General features: G+C 41.5%; 1 protein-coding gene across 2 annotated transcripts in view; it reads left to right on the forward strand.

The window, feature by feature from the left end:
* Positions 1 to 24774, forward strand: part of FRRS1 (ferric chelate reductase 1) — a 55805-nt gene that overhangs the window by 23301 nt on the left and 7730 nt on the right. For both annotated transcript variants that reach the window (XM_029063888.2, XM_029063890.2), the window contains exons 4-10: positions 2294 to 2388; positions 3396 to 3543; positions 8852 to 9034; positions 13497 to 13595; positions 19011 to 19158; positions 21549 to 21662; positions 24277 to 24392. In XM_029063888.2, the coding sequence (XP_028919721.1) occupies positions 2294 to 2388; positions 3396 to 3543; positions 8852 to 9034; positions 13497 to 13595; positions 19011 to 19158; positions 21549 to 21662; positions 24277 to 24392 (903 nt within the window). The remainder of the gene's footprint in view (positions 1 to 2293; positions 2389 to 3395; positions 3544 to 8851; positions 9035 to 13496; positions 13596 to 19010; positions 19159 to 21548; positions 21663 to 24276; positions 24393 to 24774) is intronic.

Raw genomic sequence — 24774 nt, forward strand, 5'->3', positions numbered from 1 at the left:
GTTAAGTGCCTCTCCCTAAACAGCAGGCAGGTGTTAGAACTGGGGTTAGGAACCAGGTCTTTTGACTTGCAATCTCGTGCTATTTCTCAGTTGATTGTCTTGGGGTACATCCCATTGCTTAGCATGATGCGTGTCACATAGCAGGTACTTAACCAGTATGATTATTATTGTTGTTGCACTGAGAGATAATTTTGGGTTTTTAACTAAACCCTTCTATTATCAGAGCCTTCGAGTGGATTTTAAAATTCAATTTTTGAAGCTCAGCAGTGAGTTGATACTCATTTTTACCCTTTCAGAGACTATAATTGACTTTTCTATAGGGGGAGAGGAAAATTTTCTTATTAGGAGTGTTTTATACATTCCTTTTAAAAACACTGAACTAGTTTTTCATAGACAAATGCATGCCATAATCCCTGTTCTCTCAGATTTCTTTTATTTCTACAGATAATGGAGTGGATCCAAAGTACAATACTAATATATATATATGTATATATACATTTGAAATATATATATACATTTGAAAAATATATATATATTTCAAATGCTAAGTCCTTGTTTCAGATTCAGTCTTGCCAAAATGCTTGGCAACATTGTAGTGAAGTGATTTACAAAATGGTAGGAAGTTGAGTCATCACCTTTACCTGGATTTCTAAAGGATATGGAAGTCCATGCTCTGTGTTACTAGATTCACTTTGAAGACAGTTCCTCATTGCTCTGTCCACAACTCCTCCCAACATTTACTCCATGAAACCCCAATCTTCTAATTCTGCCACCCCTTTCTGCTCCATCCCTTGATGTCCCTTTCTTATCTTTTTCCTCTCTTCCCCTGCTTTATCCTGGCTCACACAGTTGTCTCCTCCTAACTCTACTTTGTTGTTGAATCTCCATTTTGACTCATTGCATGGAACCACCTCCATGCTCAAAATTGCCAAAATATGTCTCCTGATTTTTCAAAAGTCCTCTGAAAAAGCCACCTTCTTCAGGAGGTGTTCTCTGATTAATTTTCACCTCCCTTGTATTCTCATCAGCCTATGAAATCATTCATGTCTATCTTATACTCATTTTTTGCTAAATTTTATCAAGTTGTATTTATGCATTTGCAGTTTTTTTGGTGTGCTTTTAGAACTCATTTTACCATAACTGGAGACAACACCATTACCCTAGCTGTTTCACAAACCCACTGTAACTTTGGCATTCTCCTCAACTCACTTCCTTAATTCAACCTGTCTAGTCAGTCTGTCATCAGATCTTGGAGGTTCTATTTCCAGAATCCCCTCTTCCTCTCATTCAAAATGCTACCACGCTGATCCGAGCATTTCTTATAGTCTGTCATGACTACTGCATTAGCCTCCTCACTGATTTCCCTGCCTCCTGTCTCACCCTTCTCCAGTCCTACTTCACTCTGCTGCCCAATCATTTTTCTGAAAAAAAATCAGTTCATATTTCCCTGCTTGTCAAAAACCTCCAATGGATCCCCATCTACTTCCACATCAAACTCCTATCAACTGTACAGCATTCAAGCAGCTAGCTCTCCCTTTCTACTTTACCTCACTGATTTCCTACTTTAACCCACTCCACACACTTTGCTCCTCTAATACCAACCTACTCACTGTACCTCGATGTCGATGTCTCATTGCCAGCCCTTGTATATGTCCTCCCTCTGGTCAGTAACTCCCTCCTCCTTCATATCCAACAGATCACCACTCTCCTCCATTTTCAAAGCCCTATTAAATCATGTCTCCCCAAGAGGCCTTCCCTCACTACCCCCAGTTTGCCCTCCCTTCTATGTTGCCTGTGCACTTAGCTTTTCCATGTACATTTAATTATTTATGTACATCTCCATCTATAATTTACTTCAATGTCAGGCTCCTCCTCTAGTCTGTAAACTCTTGTGGGCAGGAATTGTGTCTACATACTCTGTTGTATTGTACACTTAGTACAGTACTTTGCACACAATAAGTGCTCAGTAAACCCATTGACTGATTGCATGATTTAGTTTTGTTCCTTCCCACTCACCCCCATTAGATTGTAAACAGCTTTGAGACCAGAAACTAGTCTTCTAGATCCTTCACAAAATGACATAAAACATAGTTCAGTGCACTTCACACAATGGTATCATCAATGGTATTTTTTGAGAGCACTTTCTATGTGCAGAACACTGTACTAATCACTTGGATGAGTACAATACAACAGAGATGGTAGGCATGTTTTGTGCTCACAACGAGCTTAAAGTACAGAGATGAGCTTGCAGTTTTTAGATATATTGATGAGGATGACTCTTGTTCTATTTCAGGATTCAGCTGTCAGTCACACAAGTGGGTCCAGAAAAGCACAAATACAGGCCTATTGGAATGCTCCGAGCAGTGTCCCAAATCATATCCAATTTCTGTAAGTAGTTTAACTTGCTTCTTTAAAACAGTAATGACTAGCATCACATACTCCTGCCAGCCAGCTCAATCTGGTATTCCTTTCCATCAAAGGTCATAGGGATGGAGGTTATTTTTGCTTTAATATCCTGTAAACGTTTCACTCTTTTCAGATCCTGTTCTGGAATCAATCAAATTTATAACCTGGATTATTTACTAAAGTTTTCTCTGCCATTTTTAATGTCTACGTAGAAGATGCTTTTCTCTTTCAAAAGAAAGCTTTGTTCCCAGAGATTCTCTCAGACTTTGGGCAACCTGGGAAGGAAAGGCCAAGCCTGTTTCTGAAATATCTTGCCACTTCTTTGTGGGGTTTCCACTTTTTGTCTGAGTCAGCAGAAACATTTTTCTCCTGGAACCTGTTTAGCTCCTATTTAGCCCCACAGGTTCACTCATGGGATTAACTGATGCCCACGACTGTCACTGAGGTCTAAGGAACAGATAGTTATAGGTGTTACCTTTTCATTTTGAGTGTGGGGTGGAAAGCAGACAGGAATTTTAAGAATGGCATGGGGACTGGGAAGGGCAGGCCTCAAATTGTTAGTGGACCAGTATACCACCATTTTTGGTCTGTACATCATGAATTAGAAACTGCCAGGTCCTGTCAGAAAACTGGAATTAGCAAAGCTGGGAGCCCATCAAAAAATGAAGTGGTATAGACCATCAGCCCCCATCTGCCCTTTGAATAGTTGGTACCCATGCAGATGGTGAAATGAGGGGAAAAGTAGAAAAATAAGGGAAGAGGAGGCCAGATAAGAGGAGGGAGAATAATAGTGCCAAGGGAAAAGTTGAAGGAAGAGGAAGTATAATAGCTTCAGCCAGAAATTTCCTCAGAAGTCTGCCAGTACCACAGAGTTCTTTACCAGATGTTTTCCTAGAGGGGCCACATTTCCCCTCTTAAATTTCATGTAACTCTTAACCTGACACAGTTTGCTGCCTGTCTATTCTGACCTTGGTGATACTACATTTTAGTGTCTCAGTTGTTGAGAAATACAAGATCTACTGGGTGAAGATTCCTAGTCCTGTAATTTCACAACCAAACGCACCTCCTTTTACAACCCTGAAAACATCAACAGTATTTTTGCCAACATCACGCCCTGCCTCCCATCTCATCAAATCCGTAAGTAGCATTTCTCTTCTAGTGCCAGTGTTTCTTCTGAAATTAAGGCTTTCTTCTGAGTAACGTGTTTTTGTTGGCTGAAAGTGAAGCTAGACTTGCATAAAGAAGTGGACGCACTGGTTTGTGATCAATTGTTTTGGCTTACACTGGGAAACATAGTAAGACACAGGGAGACTCAGGTGAAACATTGAGCAATATCCTGGTGGCAAAATGGGTATTGAAAATGCAGTGCATGTTTACAGTATAATCTATCCAGATGGTTTTGAAATTAATTGTACAGTGATCTAGGTGCCTATATGAGTGGATAAGTGAATCTGATCCAAGCCCTGTGGAAGTCAAGGCTTCTATACCTCAGTGAATTTGGGTTGCTTTTGCACATTTCGTCTAGATTTGGAAGAGAATATTGAAATGGTGAGGCTGTGTCTATTCTAGATACCGTTTCCCAGAAATGTCTCCAAAAAGGCCAAAAACTTTGGTCCCAACTATCAGACCAAAGTGCCTGGCTCTGAGGGAGACTGAATGGTCAGTCAGTCACTGTAGATCACTGTATTAAGCGCTTGGGAAAGAAGCAGCATGGAAAGAGCATGGGCTTGGGAGTCAGAGGTCATGGGTTCTAATACCGGCTCTGCCACTTGTCAGCTGTGTGACTTTGGGCAAGCCACTTAACTTCCCTGTGCCTCAGTTACCGCATCTGTAAAATGGGGATTAAGACTGTGAGCCCCACGTAGGACAATCTGATAACCTGGTATCTATCCCGGCGCTTAGAACAGCGCTCGGCACATAGTAAGCGCTTAAAAGATACCATCATTATTATTACAGTATAACAGTGAACAGATACATTTCACCCTTTTTGTTCCAGTTTGGGCCCCACAGCCTTTGCCTCACAGGCTTGGCCCTGAACACTTTTCCTTCCAGTTTGGGCCCCGCAGCCTTTGCCTTGCAGGTTTGTCCCCGAATCCTTTTCGTTCCAGGTTCATCCCCCCCAGTCTTTGCCTTGCCGTTTAGGTCCTGAACACTTTTCCTTCCAGTTTGGGCCCCGCAGGCTTTGCCTTGCAGATTTTAATACCCTAATTAATTTTTTTAATGAGGTGTATATCTTCATGATTCTATTTATCTTGATGATGTTGTCTTGTATTTGTTCTGTTTTGCTTTGCTGTCTCTCTCCCTCGTTTAGACTGTGAGCTAGATATTGGGCAGGGATTGTCTCTATCTGTTGCAAAATTATACATTCCAAGTGCTTAGTACAGTGCTAAGTAAGCGCTCAATAAATCATATTGAATGAATGAATACCCATAACAAGCTTACAGTCTAGAGACGGAGACAAAAATTAATATAAGTAAATGGTATGTAAATAATTGAAGGCATTGGGGTGCAATATACTGATGCTCCCATGAGGCTTTTGCTGTGACTATCTGACTGCTACTAAGAGCTGCTACTGGTTCCAGCAGGCCCTAAAACAAATGGGTGCAGAAAGCATGGCAATATTTTATATGCCCTGAGGGAGTGAAGATGCAGTGGGCAATGGAACTTTTGTTCCTATGGCAAGACGTGCACACATGGCAGAATCTTCACTCATTCAGTAGGATTTATTGAGCCCTTACTATGTGCAGAGCACTGTACTAAATGCTTGTGAGAGTACAATGTGTTGTGCATAATAATGAGGACCTTGCTCCAAGCTGGCCCATTTTAGTTTTCTCTCCTAGTTTATGGGCTGGGTAGACTCAAGGAGGTTAAGGCCTAAACCCTAATTAGCTTATTGCTCAGGACGGGGGAGTTGATAGCTTTCAGATCTAAAATTCAAAAATTTGGATATGTGCCGAACTGCACCGATGACATTCAGTTAGATCACCCAATTTCAAAGACCAAGGACATTGAAGACAAAAGTGACTTTTCACAAAAGGAAATTGATTTTTCATATTTGGAGTTTATTCAAAGACTGCTTATTCTGGAAGAAAGTAAGTGGAAAAGGGAAACAGAGCAGATGGTAGTTTTAGAGAATTACCTGTGTATAAAATCATGGAAAGCAGCGTGGCCTAGTGGAAAGAGCATTGACTTTGGGAGTCAGGGAACCTATTCTAATCATGGTTCTGCTACTTGCTTGTTGTGTGACCAAAGAAAAGTCACTTAACTTATCTGTGCTTGTTTCCTCATCTTAAAATGGGGATTAAATACTTGTTCTCTCTTTTACTATAAGCCTCATGTGGGATAGGACTTGTGTCCTACTAGATTATCTTGTATCTACCCTAGGATTTAAAAGAGCACTTGGCATGTATTAAATGCTCAAAAAATACCATGAGTATTATTATTATTATTTTTACTATGAGATGTGTTGAGAAGACCAATTAGGGAACACTCTTTTCTCTTATTTCAATTACAAGAATAAGATGACTAATTTTTGCTGCATTTCCTTTTCATGCTCGGGGACTTTTTTTTGACCTGTTTGCTGCTTTTGGTACAGTTGTCCATCTTCTCCTCCTAGAAACACTGATTTTGATTTTTTTTTTTATTGAAACAATACTCTCCTGGTTCTTTTTTTTTTTTTTTTACCTCTGCTGCTCATCCTCAGTGTTTTTGCTGGCTTTTTTCTTCTTTACCTTTTGGATATTCAGAAAGCTCATCATTTCCCTCTCTTTTTCTTTACACTCACTCTAGGGGAGCGCATCTGCTCCCATGGTTTCAGCTACTGTTTTTTTAAATATTTTGTTAAGTGCTTAGTATGTGTCAAGCACTGTACTAAGTGCTCGGGTAGATCCCAAATAATCAAGTTGGACACAGTCCCTGTTCTACATGGGGCTCACAGTCCTAACCCCAGTTTTACAGAGGAGGAAACTGAGGCACAGAGAAGCTAAGTCACTTGCCAAAGTTCACACAACAAACAAGAGGTGGAACCAGAATTAGAACTCAGGTCCTCTTATTCCAGGCCCCATGCACTTTTCACTAGGCCATATTGCTTCTGCCGCTTTCTGTGCAGATGACTTCCAAATCTACATTTCTAGCTCAGATTTCCCACCCCTCCTCTAAACTCATTTCTTTCAGCCTTCAAGACATTTCCATCTCTGATATTTTAAAACTTAATATGGTCAAAACCAAAATCTTTATCTTTCATTTTATAGCTCTCACCTTTTCTGATTTTTCCATGTCATTGATTGATTGTCAAACCAGCAATCTCCATGTGCTATAATTCCCAACATTTTCTTTGAGTCTCTCTGACATTTATCTTCCACATTCAGAATGCCTTTAAATGCTTCTAATTCTATCTCAGAAATATTTCATAGTTCTGCTTTTTAACATGACTGATTCTTTTCCCTCCCAAACACTTAGTACAGTGCTCAGCACACAGCAGGTGCTCAATAAATGCCACTGATTAATTGGTTGATTTTCCTCTTCACTCTTACAACCACCACCCTGGCATAAGTCCTCATCATCTTCTGGCTAGATTAGTATAACAGCCTCCTTACTGTTCTCCCTACTGTCAGCCTCTTCTTGTTTTAGGGCATCTTACAGCTGCATAGTTCCTCTAAATTGCCAATTTCCTCCTTAAAAGAAGAGAAGCAGTGTGGCCTTAGTGGAAAAATCGTGCATGGGCCTGGGAGTCAGGAGACCTCTATCAATTGCCTGCTATGTGACCTTGGGCAGGCCACTTAACTTTTCAGAGGAGGCAGCATGGTGTAATGGATAGAGTACGGGCCTGGGAGAAGGTCATGGGTTCTAATCCTGGTTCTTCCATTTGTCTGCTGTGTGACTTTAGGCATGTCACTTCACTTCTCTGGATCTCAGTTACCTCATCTATAAAATGGGGAATCTGTAATATGCGGGTCAGGGACTGTGTCCAACCTGATTTTACTTGGATCCACCCCAGCACTTAGTACAGTGCCTGGCACATAGAAAGTGCTTAACAAATACCATAATTATTATTATTATTTTTAAATGCCCCAGGGCCTCAGTTTCCTAATCTGTAAAAAATGGAGTACGATACCTGTTTTCCCTTCCCTTAATCTGTGAACCACAGACTAGAGACTTAACTGCTTATATTGCATCTTTCCTAGCATTTAGTAAAGTTCTTGTCACATAGTAAGCATTTAAGTACCATTAATATTAAAAAATAAAAAAATTCTCTAATGCCCTCCCATTGATTTTCAGATGAAACAAAAACTCCTGATTACAAGGGTCTCTGTTTCTAACTCCCACCTACCCGCTCTCTTATTGTACTTCACTTCAGCTCTAGTACTTGACTCCACCAAACAAACCTTCTTATCAGCCTTTCTCTCCACCATCTACTGTCCCACTCTTGACCACTAGTTTATAGCCCCCCCGCCCCCCTCAATTGTAACACCCTCCCTTCCTTCAGAGCATATTTGGACATTTCAGATTATAGTAATTGGTCAGTGATATTTATTGAGCTCTTACTGTGTGTAGAGCACTGAGAAACACCATGGCATACTGGATAGAACACAGGCCTGGAAGCCAGAAGGACCTGGGTGCTAATCCTGACTCTGTCACTTGTCTTCTGTGTGACCTTGGGCTAGTCACTTCACTTCTCTGTGCCTCAGTTACCCAATCAGTAAAATGGGGATTAAGAACTGTGAGCTCCACGTGGGACAGGGACTGCATCCAATCTGATAATTTTGTATCTGCTTCAGTGCTTAGAACAGTGCTTGCCACACAGTGCTTAACAAATACTATCATCATCATCATTATTATTAGTAAGTACTTGAAAAAAGTTGAATTGGTAGATGCAGCCCCTAAACCCTGCCCACACTAAATCTAGCCATTTAAAGATTCCAAGAGTCCCATTCTCTTTACTGGTTTCCTTTTAGGTTGCCTCCCTGTGAAATAGGAAGTGTCTTTAAGGCAGGCAGAGATTTGGAATCAATATATGCAAGTCAATTAAGTTTTCAAATAACAAGTCCTTATTGAAAGCCCACAATGGTTCACAGCTCTGTATTAGGAGTTTGCATGTCACTTTCAGAATTGAGCAAAAAAGAAATATCAACATTTATTTGAGAATTTGCATTTGAATATAATAATTGAACTGGAATACTTTGTCAACCAAATGGGAATTTTCATTGAATTTCTATTATTATAGACCACCTCTAATTGGGATTCTGTAGGATTTCATTAACATTAGTTTCAAGCTAAAATTTCACATTTCAATTTCTATTACATTGTAGTTTGCATCTTTGTTCTCTTTATTTGATGTTTGTGAGGATGCACTTTTCTGAAAATGCATATTCTTAGAGGGAGTGAATTTTATCATTAACCAAAACCAAGCCACTGGGTCACTGGATTGTTCTTCTTGTCTGTTTAGTTCAATGCCTCTGACTGCGGAAATAAAAAGTTCTGCATTAGGAATCCTGGGAACTGTGATCCAGAGAAGGAGCCACGTTGTTTTTTCTTGTCCTTCACACGAGAGAACCATTCCATGCTGATAGAAATGAGTGGACCCAATGAAGGCTACTTATCGTTTGCGTTGTCTCATGACCAATGGATGGTTAGTATCATTCACTGTTCTTATAGTTCTGAAAACAGAATGATATCTGGCTTAGTCGACAGTTGATAATCCACAGTATAATGTCTTATGTATGCTTTAGAGATTTTTGAGCATCCTGGTACCGAAGGGAATGGAGAGGGAGGACCATTAATTTTCTTTTTCTTTAACAAAAACATAAAGGGAGCACTTGCTTTATTTCTCATGTCCCTCACCACTTCATGAGGCGAGTCCACAAAGCTTCTAGAATCCTGGTCCTCACTTGAAATAATTATGTAGGAAAGACATTTCATATAGGGTGATGGTAATATGTCCTCACACTCTGGTGATAAAAGCCCTTGACCCAGCAGAGGTGAGATCTGTGCAAGAAAATATATTTTTGGAGGATTTTAAAAATCCTTTTTTCCCTTAGAAAATATTGTTTAACAGTGAATTGCCTCAGGGCAAGACCCAAATCCTCTGCACCCAAGAAGCCTTCTTGGGCAGAATACCCAGCAGTCAGGGAACTGTTTGTGGAGGGGCAATGGAGCACTAAGCTTGGGCCAGAGACTTCTCAGAAACTAACCCCAATAATCCTGCCTTTCTGGAGGGGTTCTTGTCCTGGCCAGTTCGCTTGAGTCTCCAATTGGATGCAGTTTCTGATCAGGAAGAAGCATTGTGATTTAGTGGATAGAGCATGGGCCTGGCAGTCAGAAGGAAAAGGGTTCTAATGCCGGCTCTGCCACATGTCTGCTATGTGATCTTGGATAAGTCACTTAACTTCTCTGCGCCTGTTACCTCATCTGTAAAATGGGGATGAAGATTTTGAGCTCCATGTGGGAGAGGGACTGTGTCCAATCCAATTTCCTTGTATCCACCCCAGTGCTTAGAACAGTGCCTGGCACATAGTAAGTGCCTAACAAACACCACAATTACTATTATTATTTGCTCTCTCCAACAGGTGGGAGCACATAGAGCTGCTAGCATGTCTGGACAGCAGTGCACTCTGGAGTGTGTTGGAAGACGGGCATGGGAACTAAATTTCCTGGCCAAATAGCCCTGTCTCTGTGTACCTGAGCTAAGATTTTCTGCTGATCTGAATAGACAGCATTTGCATCAGCCTTAGATTTTCCTCCCTGAGGAGCAGTGATTATGGTGCTGAAAAGGTTTCATTGTGAAGAAACCTGCAACCCTGAACCCTTTTTTCTTAAAGTGAATACTTCTTTTGGCTCATAAGGACTCATCTGATGGGTTGTTTTGAAAACCACGTGTGTGGTATTCAAGCCCTTAGGTAGCAGCTAGTGGGACCTGAAGCAAATTCATGCATAATCTCTGAGGTGCTAATTAGAAAATCGTTTTTTTTTACAGTTGAAAAAGCCAGGATTTAACCTTTGCCGATCCCTGAAGACATCCTACCTTGGGTTGTCTTGTCAGATCTTCTAAATTAAATAGGATTACGTTTTTAATTTAAATCATTTCTTGAGCCCACTCCTATTTGAACACTGGCTTCAATGTGGCAGTACAATCCATAGGTGGCAGTCTTGGACTATGTCTGTTGCTGTGTCGAAAAGCACAACGCTGCCAGATGTCTCCCTTGCATGTGGGAAAGAAGCTTTGCCATGGTGATAGGATTTCAAAAATGAAAAAGAATCCAAATAAATGCTAGAGAACTGGATGAGCAGATATCTTCTTAAGACAATGAAAAGGGGAGTTTTCCTCACAATTAACTAATTTTTTGGGGAGCACCCCTTTGTAAAATAATTCTGCAAAGCATTCAGGATATTTTAAAATATTCCCTTTCCCTGCATGTTTTTATTCCGAATTCTCTCAGATTCTATTTCTGTATATCTCCCCCGACTAGATCTAAGGCATACAGCCACCAGCAAAAGCACAGAAATCCTCTAGTGTTACAGAAATGGTCTTCTAATTTGTATGTGTATAAGGGAATTGAAGGAGGGGACAAAAGGGAGAGGTGTCCAAGGAGTACAATAATTGCCTGATCTATGGAGAACAGGTTGGGCTATCAGATCTGAACAATGACCTGAGTGTTGGAGCGCAGGATGGACAGATAGTCTGGGGCAAAGTGGTTGAATCCTGGAGAACAAGGAAGTAGACGTAGCTGGTGTTTCTGTAGCTTCGAGAGAGGAGAGTAGAGGGAATGTAGCTTCTTCCATTGCTGCCTCAGATCACTGCATCAGGGACCACTGCGCACAATGCAAACTCGTATTTCTAATGCTTTTTAAAGAATGTGGTAGCACACCTCTTCCCTGCTTGAGCTCCTAGCCCCATTTTCTTAGAATTTCTGTAAGAGATGAAAAACTCGGAAAGCACTGGGGACAGGAAAGCGTGGGCACGTGTGGGATATGTGGAACTGCTTAATCCATTAAGAGTTAGCCACACTGCTGCCTGTCTGATGAGTTCCATGATTGGAAGAACAACCCATCTTGGATCAGTCTGGAGCCAATCAAATAGTTTCTAAAACTCCCTCGTGGTGCTGTCCTCTCCTGTGACTTCACTTGTTTAGGCTACCATAGCACTCACCCCCTAGAGAAACGTGGTGCCCCAGAGTGGAGGTGTGTTGATAATAATAATAATGTTGTTTGTTAAGCGCTTCCTCGGGGCTAAATACTGATCTAGGTGTTTGGGATGGGTACAAGCAAATCAGATTGGACACAGTCCCTATCCCACAGGGGGGTCTCACGGTCTTAATTCCCATTTCACAGATGAGGTAACTGAGGCACAGAGAAGTGAAGTGATTTGCTCGGGTCACACAGCAGATATGTGTCAGAGCTGGCATTAGAACCCAGATCCTTCTGACTCTCAGGCCTGTGCGCTATCCACTAGACCACACTGCTTCCTGCTTTGATGCAGGATATTTCCCCTACTGCCCCAGAGGGTGCACTTTATCACCTGTACCCTATCGTTTGGATTGGCCCTGGGAACGGCATGTCACATTCCCTCTGGATTGTGGCACTAGTCTTCTTTTTGGTCTCCCAGCTTCAGACCTTTCACCTCTTCACCTCTACACACAACTGCTTGGATCGTTGCCTGAAAATGGTATTCAGAATGCAGCACTCCCTCCATGGAAACTTCCAGTGGGCCATCTGATGTAATCCCTGCCAAATGATTGAAGGGGATAGTTTGCATCCTAGTAGTCATTTGAATAATGAGACAAACTCCTCAATTAGAAAGAGAGGTGAGACACAGGCAGTGTGATCTAGTGGAAAGAGCACAGAATTGGAAGTCAGGAAACTGGGATTATAATCCTAACTCTGCCAATGATAATGATAATAGTACTCATTAAGTGCTCACTATGTACCAAACACCATTCTAAGCACTGGGGTCGATACAAGTTAATCAGGTTGGACACAATCCCTATCCCATATAGGGCTCACAGTGTAAGTGGGAGGAAATGGGATTTAATCCCTATTTTACAGATGAAGTTATCAAGGCACAGAAAAGTTAAGTGGCTTGCCCAAGGTCACACAGAAGACAAGTGAAAGTGCAAGGATTAGAACCCCAGGTCTCTGACTCCCAGACCTGTGCTCTTTCTACTGGGCCACACTGCTTCTCTGTGGTCACTTGCCTGCTGTGTGACCTTGGATAAATCACTTAATTTATCTGTGCCTCCGTTTCCTCATCTGTAAAGTGAGGGTTAAATACCTCTTCTCCCTCCCCCTTAGATTGTGAGGCCAGTGTGGGACAGGGTTCATGTTTGATCTGATTTTCTTTACCTACCCCAGTGCTAGGCACAAAGTGAGAGTTTAAGAAAAGCCACTTATTATTATTCAATACTATTAAATACCACATTAAGGCACCATTCAGTTACTCTTAAAAATGTATATGCAAGAATATCTGAGTCCAAGCATTTTTTAATGCCTCAAATTTGCTGGTTAATGTCTGTTTCAGTTCTCTCTCTGGAATGTAATATTCAGGAATTTCAAATATAATAAAGATCACAGTTTTCTCCCAAACCTAGCCTCTATGCTTTTTCCACTATCCCGAGATTATAAGCAACCTATAAAGCAGGTTTTAGACATGATTAAAAAATGCAGCATAGATACATGTCACCACTTGGCTTAGTGGACAAAACATGGGCCTAGGAGGCAGGGGACTTGGGTTCTAATCCCAACTCCACCACTTATCTGCAGTGTGACCTTGGGCAAGTCACTTAACTTTTCTGTGTATCAGTTCTTTCATCTGCAAAATAGGGATTTAGTAGCCGGGCTCCCTTCTTAGACTGTGAGCCCGACTGGGACTTGATCATCATATATCCACCCCAGTGCTTAGTACGGTGCTTGGCACATAGGGTGCTTGACAAATACAACAATTATTAGTAGAATTATTAGAGAGTGCATCATTTTCTGGAAATGTCCTGGTACAGTAGTTACTGGTATTTAGCTTTGTGAATCTATTTTACCTTCAGCCAAAAAATGTCATAATCAAATGTCTTTAACTTTCTGTTTTTGTTGCTGTTAAATTTTAGGGAGATGATGATGCATATCTGTGTATTCGTGAAGAACAGAACGTGCTAATCCATTCTTCATATGTGACAGGACGCAGTCACCCCACATTGGAGCCTCCGGTACTGTATGAAAATTTTGAGCTTATCGCCTCCAGCCTCCAATTTGCAGTATTGCTAACACCAGCCTCATTTCTCCAGAAGATACAGTCACACTTGGCTTTGGTCATTTCATTATTCATTTGTATCTCAATCAGATGGTGGCCTGGGGAAAGACAAGAATCAAAACTTAAACCTATTTCCATTCTCTCCTCTCTCCCTGCTCTCAAAAACACATCTGTCTCTTTCAGCAGCCTGGAAAAATGAGAGGCAGTACAGCCTGAGTTAAAAGAGCAAGAGCCTGGAAGTCAGAGGACTTATGTTCTAATTCCGGCTCCAGCACCCATCTGCGGGGTGACCTTGGGCAAGTCACTTCACTTCTCTGTGCCTCAGTTCTCTCATGTGAAAATGGGGATTCAATACTGGTTCTCCCTTGTTCTTAGACTGTGAGCCCTATGTAGGACCTGATTATTTTGCATCTACCCCAGGACTTAGTGTTAATTGCTTGATTTTTGGTTTTTTGGTATTTGTTGATAGAGTAAGTGCTTAACAAATGCCATTATTATTATTATATTATGATTAATAATAAGTTGAAATTATTAGCTACATTGACACTTGTGGGTTTTAGTCATCTAGGCTGATTTTTCCCACACCATCAGCAAACAATTGGCTAGATAATACTGGATACTCAGGGGGAGCAAGGTCTCATTCTTTTATTTAAAGGTCTTTCCAGATGCCTTTACTTCTAATCCCAGCTCTGCCGCTTGTCAGCTGTGTGACTTTGGGCAAGTCACTTCACTTCTCTGTGCCTCAGTTACCTCATCTGTAAAATGGGGATTAAGACTGTGAGCCCCACGTGGGACAACTTGATCACCTTGTATCCCCCCCAGTGCTTAGAACAGTGCTTTACACATAGTAAGTGCTTAACAAATACCGTTATTCTTATTACTTCCACTGTCAGCAATAAATGCCATTTATTGAGGATTTACTGTTTGCAGAGCACAGTACTAAACATTTGAGAGAGTACTATAGAGTAAGTGGACACACTTTGTGCCCTCAAGGAGCTTATCATCTATCAGGTGTTTGGGAGATGGGGTAGGAGGCAGGATGACTAGCAGGCCGGAAAGGCTGGTCCGTACTCGGCCATGTAGGAAAGCTCAGACTAGCTGGTGCAGGTGTGGGTACTTGAAAGAACTGTGATGATTAAATGGTGTAGAATTCCTCTTAAGAATAGGGGGAGTAAAGCATATTTTCAACATAACTGGGTAGTGCTAAGCCACCTTTCCTTCTAGAGTAATATTTCTCAAAAAGAGACCTTTCTTGTGTGTTAGGAAATTGCTGAACATTGTTTCAAATTTGCTTGTAGTTGACCAAAGAAACACTTGAAAATACGTGAAAAATGAACTTGACAGCATTTATAATAATAATTATTATCATATTTAAGCACTTACTATGTGCTAGGTAGGCACTGTACTAAGTGCTGGGGTGAACACAAGCAAATCGGGTTGGACACAGTCTGTGTTCCACTTGGGGCTCTCACGGTCTTAATCCCCATTTTATAGATGAGGTAACTGAGGCCCAGAGAAATGAAGTGACGGGCTCAAGGTCACACTGAAGACAAGTGGTGGAGCTGGAGTAGAACTCAGGTCCTCCTGACTACTCCCAGGCCCCTGCTCTGTCCACTAGGTCATGCTATTTCTATTCATAAAAAAAGCCCAAAGCTGTGCCTAGATATTTCAACGTCTACAGCAGGGCAGTATCTCCACACCCTCCATCTGCCTTCCTTTTCACAACAAAATAAATACAGCTTCCACACTACACCTGCCTTTGTGGTGCACATTCCTCCCCTTCCTCCCCCCAACTCCTTCCCTCCAGTTTGCCTTGTGGAAAATTTTGGTGTAACCATGGCACATTTTAGTTGTCCTTTGTACTTGAAGAAGACACCGCTAATGGTGAAGTTCACCTAGAAGCATGCAGCAAAGACGCCATCGTCATTATCATCAGTGGTATTTTCTGAGTGCTTATGGAGGGCAAGGCACTGTACTATAATAATACTAGGCACTTGGGAGAGTTCAATATGGCAGAACTGATAGGTTCTGTGCCAACAGTGAGCTTAAAGGAGGAGACAGGCGTAATGTATAATATAATGTCAATGTGGAATCACCAGAACCTGGGCACAAAAATAACAGTGTCCCTTGCTGTGCTGTTGGACACAGGTCTATTGACCTCCACGTCCCCTTGGCCCCCTCCAGGTTTTCAGATACAGCTTTGCCTGAGGCTCTGTTTCACTGTGTTTTTTAAAATTCTTCCTCTGCCCTTCTTGCTTTCAGTTTCCCAATATCAGATCACCATATGGCAGCTATTTGGGGTATCTGTATTAAGATGAGCATAACTTCAGTGCCAGGAGACTGACCACGTTTCAGAACTTCATTTTTTTGTGACCATAGCTTTAACTAATAATAATAATAATAATGTTGGTATTTGTTAAGCGCTTACTTTGTGCAGAGCACTGTTCTAAGCGCTGGGGTAGACACAGGGGAATCAGGTTGTCCCACGTGGGGCTCACAGTCTTAATCCCCATTTTACAGATGAGGTAACTGAGGCCCAGAGAAGTTAAATGACTTGCCCACAGTCACACAGCTGACAAGTGGCAGAGCTGGGATTCGAACTCATGACCTCTGACTCCAAAGCCCGTGCTCTTTCCACTGAGCCACGCTGCTTCTCCTGGGCCAAGCATCAACAGGAAAGAGTAATAATAATTTTGGTACTTGTTAAGCGCTTACTATGTGCCAAGCACTGTTCTAGATGCTGGGGTAGATAAAAGTTAATGAGCTTGGACATAGTTCCTGTCCCACATGGGGCTCAGACTCTTAATTCCCGTTTTACAGATGAGGTAAATGAGGCCCAGAGAAATGAAATGACTTGGCCAAGGTCACATAGCTGACACATGATGGAGCTGGGATTCATTCAATCATTTATTGAATGCTTACTGTGTGCAGAGCACTGTACTAAGCTCTTGGAATGTACACTTCGGCAACAGATAAAGACAATCCCTGCCCAACAGCGGGCTCATTAGAACCCAGGTCCTTCTGAGTCCCAGGCCCGTGTTCTGTATACTAAGCCATGCTGCTCCTCAGAGGAAGAATGAATGGCATAACTGATTATTAACATACAAGGCCAACCATTAATGATTCTCTGTTAAAAATTCTTGTTTCCCTACTGTTCCTAGCGGCATTATCCTCAGACCCAAGCAAGTTCAAACGTGCTGTTTGTTAATGAAGATTCATGTTTCCTCTAGGCAGACTTTTCTTCTTTCCATGAACGCTAGATTATTTTCCAATTCTTGCTGTAGAAGTAGAGAAGACATATGCCTGCCATTGAATTTTGGATCCTGTCTCAAGTGAGACATTCAAAGAGCAAGCCCGGAATCTTCTCACAATAGGCAAAGTAAATTAAACCAAGTAATGGCTGAACGAACCACACATCCAGACAGCTCAGATTAAACCACCCAGGAAATTCTTACATCCACGAGGGTGATGAGAGCATTCTATTTCCTGCCAAACTGCAGGCAAGCAAGATCATGAAGCTTTGAACCTTGAGCCTTTTGATTAGTGTCTAGGAAATTACCTCGCTGGGTTGAAGAGAGAGATAACTAGCCAGTTTCCTGGCTCGGGGAGGGAGGGTTCCAAACCCCGGCACCCACTCCCCCTCCTTCAAGTGCTGCTTGGAGGCCCAGAATCATGTGCCCCTGAACATCAAGCTCACAAATTCCCTTCAAGGTGGAGACATGATGGCATCCTTCCTGTCATCTCTACTCCTGCCCAGAACAGAGGGCCTGGAGACCTCTGGGAGGCAGGCAGGGGAGTATCTCTTTTTTGTTAAGCACTTACTAAGTGCCAGTCACTGTAATAAGCACTGGGGTGGATTCAAGCAAATTGCGTTGGACACAGTCCTTGTCCCATGTGGGGCTCAAAGTCTCAATTCCCATTTTACAGATGAGGTAACTGAGGCACAGAGAAATAAAGTGACTTGCCCAAGGTCACATAGCAGACAAGAAGCAGAATTGGGAGAAGAACCTGTGACTTTCTGACTCCCAGACCCGTGCTCTATCCGCTACGCCATGCCTTCCCTCTAGCCCAGGACAAGGAAGTCCTGGTGCGGCCCCAGGCGCAGGGAGCCAACAGCTCTTGTTTTGATGCCACTTTTCTCACCCAGACTCCCTCTCCTCCATTCAGCATTCCCCTCACATCCACTGGCCTTGGCACTGGGTATGGGCCTGTAGTCTTTCTGGGTTCTCCTCACACTCAGCCTCTGCTTTCCTCTTTCACTCTCCCCTCACCGTCGTCCTCCCCAATGCACATACCCTTGCTCTTCATGGGAGAGATCACATCTACCAACTCTATTGTATTGTACCCTCCCAAGCTTGTAGTACAGTGCTCTGCACACAGTAAACACTCCAATAGTGTGGCCCACTGGAAGGAGCACCAGCCTGGAAGTCAGAGGATGTGGCTTCTAATCCCGGCTCTGCCACTTGTCTGCTAGGTGACCTTGGGCAAGTCACTTAACTTCTCTTTATTTTAGTAAGCTTGTCTGTAAAATGGGGATTAAGACTGTGAGCCCCATGTGGGATAGAGACTGTGTTGATCTGATTATCTTGTATCTACCCCAGTGCTTTGAACAGTATTTGGCACGTAGTAAGTGCTTAATAATTACTACTGTCATTTTAATTATTATTAGTAGTAATAATAAATACCATTGACTGATCCCCATAGTGACACCATCAACATTCCAGCAGACCACCTCTAGACTGTAAACTCATTGAGGGCAGGAAATTTATCTGTTATATTCTACTCTCCCAAGCACCTAGTACAGTGCTCTGCACACAGTAAGTGCTCAATAAATACAACTGACTGACTGACCACCTTGTGGCTTAAATTCTGACAGTCCCACCCCTAGCCATGGCAGTCTGCCCCAGTTACGCTTTATTGATGTTGTAACTTCTGTGGAGGCCACGCTGCTGCTGCTTCTCTCCTTTCATTGAAGGTAGTGGAAGGGAGGTTTGGCATGAAGCCCTCACATGACCAGATGGGTGGGCAGCAAGTCATACTGAAATGATTGCTTCAGTGAATTAAATTTGGGATGGTGAGCTGAAAAGCCTAATGCAGTCTCTAAAGGTATCTAATTCACAAGGAGGATAATAACATTGGGAAAATGTGGCTTAAATCGGAATCATGTTTGGCAAATGGGAAGGAGAGCACATCACTAAGAGAAAAATGCTCTTTGCAGTCGAAGAGGAAGTGACAAATCCTAAAAACAATTGAGGCCCAAAGCCCACACAACCCTGTGAAAATCCAATTGAATAAAATCAGGATTACATTCCCACCCTTAATATTAGACAAATCTTTGGAAATGCTTAGGACTTTATTGTGTGTGTTATAGGATACACTTGAGGATATGGCATGGAGGCTGGCAGATGGTGGCATTCAGTGTTCTTTTAGAAGGAACATCAGTCTTCCTATTTCGAAGAAGAGATTTGAGCTGAACACGAGCTATTATATATTTCTAGCAGATGGAGGTGCTGATGGCGGTAAGCATTTTGATTGGGTATATATGAACTATACAGTTACAAAAAGTTACTGTGGTGGATGAGAGCTCATTGTGGGCAGGGAATGTGTCTGTTGTACTCTCCCAAGTAGCTTAGTACAGTACTCTGAACACAGTAAGCACTTAATATGATTGCTACTCTGAGAGTCAGCCTATAAACAATACATTAGCTTGAGTGACTGGGTTTTATTTCAAGTTTTGGCAAGTATTTCATCCAATAACTATGGGAAATGACTCTGTGATATCTACTGCCTCATCTCCCTGAAGATGATCACAACCCAGAAGCTCTGAATATGTAATTGGTGCTTTGAATATCCTCCTCAGCAGGTGCTTGAAGCACTTAGAAGCAAGAATTAATTCACTATAGAAAAGAAGTTATTTACTTTGCGACAAACAATAGCAGTCCAAAAGAAGTATGGGTAGAGAGGACCTACATTACCTCATCAGATCAATAAACTCAGCCAGACATCATTTTGTTGCATCATGTCTTCTGTTTAATAATCGATCTGAATACCGATTTGAAAGTTCCGTGGATAGTCTGGATGACTATCTGTGACTAAAACTTGTTAAAAAAAAAACCTTGTGCTGTAAACAGTGATTCACAAGATAAGGTGGGGCTTGATTTCTACAGTGAATCATAAAATTTTTCGAGGAGTAGGGGTGCTTCATCTTGTGAAGATGATCCTTTGGATGATCATCCAGCTAAATATAGTAAAGTGGGAGCCCTTATAATGGGCTTTCATGGGAGAATTTGGCCCATTCATTTAGTTTTAGAATTACCCATGTAGTTGGCCTAAATTTTTCAAGTCATTTAGGGAGCTTTAAGAGCAGTGCTGGAAAAATCTCTTGGAAAGATAGAGTTGAATGCCTCAAATACTAAGATAAATAATGAGTTTAATATCAAATGCTAAATGCAAATGAATATTTAAAGTGTTTTGCCAGGTTTTTATTTTTAATAATTTCTACTTCTGAAGTGTGATTTAAAACTGCTGGGTGAAACTATTTCCTATAATTGGTTACTTTATGTAAAATAAGAAGCAGCATGGCCTCATGGTAAGAGCACAGGACTGTAGTCATGGAATTTGGGTTCTAATCCTGGCTCCGCCACATGTCTGCTTTGTGACCTTGGGCAAGTCACTTAACTTCTCTGGGCCTGTTTCCTCATCTGGAAAATGGAGATTAAGACTGTGAGCCCCTTGTGGGCCAGGGACTGTGTCCAATCTGATTATCTTGTAACTTCCCCAGCTCTAAGAACAGTGCTTGGTTCTTAATAAACACTTAACAAATACCACTATTATTATTATTATTATATGCTACTAGTGTTCTCCTCTGAGGCACTTCCAGGAGAGTTAATAGATGTATTTACATTTTTTGTTTAAATTTTATGTTTCTGATTTCAGGGAAATATCAGTGTATGTTATTTATTGAGCGCTTGCTGGCTACACTGTAGTAAGTGCTTGGGAGGGTACAAAACTGTAGAGTTGGTAGAAATGATCCCTGCTTTCAAGGACCTCAAAGTCTCTGAATGGAGTCAGTCATTGACATAAGTTGCTGAGAGGGGAAATGGCAGGGCAAAATATATACATAAATGCTGTGGGGCTGAGGGTGAGGTGAATATCGAGTTCCCAAAAGGTACAATCCAAGTGCACAGGTGATGCAGAAGGAAGAGCTAATAGGGGAAATGAGAGCTTAATCAGGGAAAGCCCCATGAGAATAGGATTTTAAGGATGCCACTGAAGGTGGGTAGAGTGGTGGTCCGATGGGTATGAAGGGGGGAGGATCAATTAATCAGTGGTATTTATTGAGTGCTTACACTACTGAGTGCCAATCACTATTCTAAGTGCTTGGGAGAGCACGGTACAAGAAAATTAGCAGACATGTTCCCTGCCCATAATGAGCTTACGGTCTAGAGGATGTTGGCAAGGGGATGGTGAGCTAGATAAGTTTGAAGTACAGTGAGTAGGTTGGTGTTAGAGGAGTAAAGTGTGTGGGCTGGGTTGTAGTAGATGAACAGTGAGATAAAATAGGACAATGGGGGGAAGGTGATTGAGGGTCTTAAAATTAATGGTATGGAGTTTTATGTGGAGGGGTTTGGACAACCACTGAGGGTTTTTGAAGAGCAGGAAGAGAAAATAACTTCAACTTCCAAAGTTAATCATTTTATTAGCTCAGTCTGTAATTTGTGAAGAAAGACAGCTGATTTGTCTGCTTGAGATTTTAGGTAGTTCACTAGAAATCACTCTTAAATTCCCTAGAATGGAAACAGATTTGACCTATGACATTCATTATATATGTTGTGGGAAACTGAGTGGTGCGATACAAAGCAATGTTGTCTTTAGGCAATAACTAATTACTTCTTTTCTCCCTTTTCAGGGCATATTCATAAACACTTTCGCCACCCCCTGATTACAGAAGAAAAACATGATATTACTGACTCGCCAAAGAATATAGGGGGCACCCGATCTAATCTCCTTCTGAAAGCTCATGGCAAGTTACAGATTCAATTTCATCATTACTTCGTGATTTTAAATTAGCAAAAATTGCCCTTTTGACACTAATTTCTGTTATACTGGGGGAGATGATAGCTTTATATAAACGGCCACGATCAAACCTCTGATCGTCTCTTCTAAATCCCCTCTTCTTTCTAATGTTCGCTTCACTGTTAACAATATAATCATACTCATCATTCACAAACTTGATCACAAGGTTTTATTAGATACTGAACTCTTTAAAGATCCAGATTCCATTCCATAGGATTGCAATTGCAATCCATGTGGCATTCAGTCGAATTTGGTCATGCAGGTCTAGTGATGGAAGAAGCAAGTTAATGGTTGACCGTGCCATGACAACAGTCTTTGACACAGAGGTGTAGAGGGGGAGAGGAAAAAAAGGATCCAAATGCTTGTATTTCATTAGTTGTATAAACTTCAAATACAGGTGCTTCCATGAACCTCAAATTAACCTATTTTTTTGAAAAAAAACTAGTCAATCACATGTGGTTTCTTAAGCTTGAACATGTTTAGGTATAGTTCACTGTGGAGGAAGCTGGAAATTGTCCTTTAGAGTAACTGGAGAAGTGAATGGCCAAAACCTAAAGAAGAGGAAGCTGAAGTCCTCCCCTGTAACTGTATATGCTCCCCCAATTTGCTGATTGAGTCTTAGCCTCCTCTCAGAAAATTCCAGTCTCCTAGAGGACTCTGGGAAATGTAGATCTAAAGAGCAGCATGTTCCCTGAATAATCTTCCCACTCTTCCTTTAATTGTCTTTGATGGCAATTCCTCCTTTAGTAGATCTGAATATTTCTACAACCAGATTCTGCAAACACCTTTGTCCTCTTTGCTTTCTCTCATTCACCCCAGCCATATTTAGTCATGCCAGTTTTTCCTCAATATTTTATGGATAAATCCCTTCCTCCCTACCCTTAAACAACTATGTCCTCTTTGATTTCTCTTTCTCATTCGCCCCAACTATATTTAGTCGTGCCAGTTTTTCCTCAATATTGTATGGCTAAATCCCTTCCTCTCTATCCTTAAAACTGCCACCTTAGTACAACACCTCATCATTACATTGGGCTAGGCTACTATGACCGCTTCCTTACAGGTCTCTGTACCTATTAATTGTATTTATTGAGTACTTACTGTTGCAGAACACTGTACTAAGTGCTTGCGAAAGTACAGTACAACAGAGTTGGTAGACACTTTGCCTGCCCACAAGGAGCTTACAGTCTAAAGAGACCTAGCCTCTAGTTTCTTCCATTTCAAGATTGTCTTACATACAACTGCAAACTTTTTCCAAAAGGCCAATCTGAGCACATCAACCCCTTTTCAAAAAACTTCAATGGAGTCACTGATTCTCATGTATATGAAAAACTCGGAAGCATTGACTCCAATGAGCATTAGTAGCAAAACTCTCCCTTTACCAATTACATTTTCTCTGCTGTTTAAACCCACCTGATGCTTTTTGCTCCTCCAAAGCAAATTTCTTATTGTCCCTGGTTTTTGACTGTCCTACATCTGACCTTCCCTGTGACTGAAACATTTTCCATCCTTAATTTTGCCGAACTGTAACACTTTAATGTTCTCCTAAAATAATGTCTTTTAGAAGACACTCCCTGATACTTACTAAACATACCTTCCCAGATATCCTAACCAACACCTTAGTTACACTAGCATGTGCTTATTCACTTATGTCTAGTCTTACTCTTGACTTTGTTATATATATATCAATTTATGTGTACTGTCCTATGGATGGAATTCCTTGAGGACAGGAATTGGATCTTTTACTACTTCTGTATGTTCCCCAAGAGCCTATCACACAGTAGGTGCTCAGGAAATACAGGTGCCACATATACTAATAAAGTTAGTAATTCTGAAAGCTAAAACTTCCAGCAGCATGGTAACCCATTTTAGTATCCCCTCTTACTAGAAATTGGGGGTGCTGTACTACTGTGTACATGTTTTGAAATCTTTTTTGTGCTGAATTGCCCACTTTTAATTAATTCTGGATATTCCGTGTGTGTTTATGAGAAAACCAATCTACTCAAGAGGGAGTTGGTTTTCAGCTATGCTCTTCTGCCTTAAAAGGGGATATTTAACTAGAAGTCAGTGGTATTCATTTGGAAAGATGGAAGCTGAAAACCTTACACTTAGCTTTTACTTCAGCCACATAAACATGAAATAAATTCTTATATTTTTGCATTTTTAAAATTTGGAGGTTGAGGAAGGGTGTTTCTCTGCCAGTATAAACTGGCTTTTTGATGTTTGACAGGAATGGAAAAGGAGAGGGTAGAATATTAGGGCATTAGAATATAGTAATCTGTATTCATTTTTGTATATTGTTACATTGGACATATGATGCTTATTGGTATCCCCAGCGTCTCATGTTTTAAATCTGAATTGAAAGCAGACATCGTTTGTACCGTAGTCTTTTTTAGGTGCTCACTGTTAGAACTGCAGATCATCATCATTATCATTACAGGGTCTACTGAGCACCTGCCATGTGCTGTTGGATTTTGTTGTCTCCTTGGTCTAACTTCTACATTGAGAGGCTTGGAGGATGAGTTTGGTTCAGTTGCTATGGTGGAGTTTGTTTTATTCTTTAGGAGCCCTGATGTTTGTCGCTTGGATGACTACAGTTAGTATTGGAGTTTTGGTTGCTCGATTCTTCAAACCTGTGTGGCCCAAGGCATTCCTCTTTGGAGAGGCCGCCTGGTTTCAGGTAGGCAGAAATAAAAATGTTTAAATAAGAGCTATAGTTTAATGGCCTAAAATGTTACAACTAAAATGTATACTTCGCCTTAGTGTGTAATCCTTATTCTTATTACTCTTTTCACTACTGGATGGTCAAAGATAGAAAAGCATCTGTTTACTTGGTGCAGTGATACCAAGAGGAATAATTCTTTCCTGCCCCAAGTGAATAGTCAAGATTTTAAAGCCTGTTTTAGGCTTCTGGAAGCTTGCTGGCTCCACTCCAATTTTGGGCTTTCTGTCAGGCCAAATTTTGGGGGGTAGAGGAGTGGTGGCGGGGGGGTGGGTGGGTATGTTGTGTGTGTGTGTGTGTGTGTAAAATTGCCAGGAAACCTCTCTGCCGCTTACCTGCC

Source organism: Ornithorhynchus anatinus, chromosome 4, assembly GCF_004115215.2.
Source record: "Ornithorhynchus anatinus isolate Pmale09 chromosome 4, mOrnAna1.pri.v4, whole genome shotgun sequence".
Taxonomy (NCBI): Eukaryota; Metazoa; Chordata; class Mammalia; order Monotremata; family Ornithorhynchidae; genus Ornithorhynchus; species Ornithorhynchus anatinus.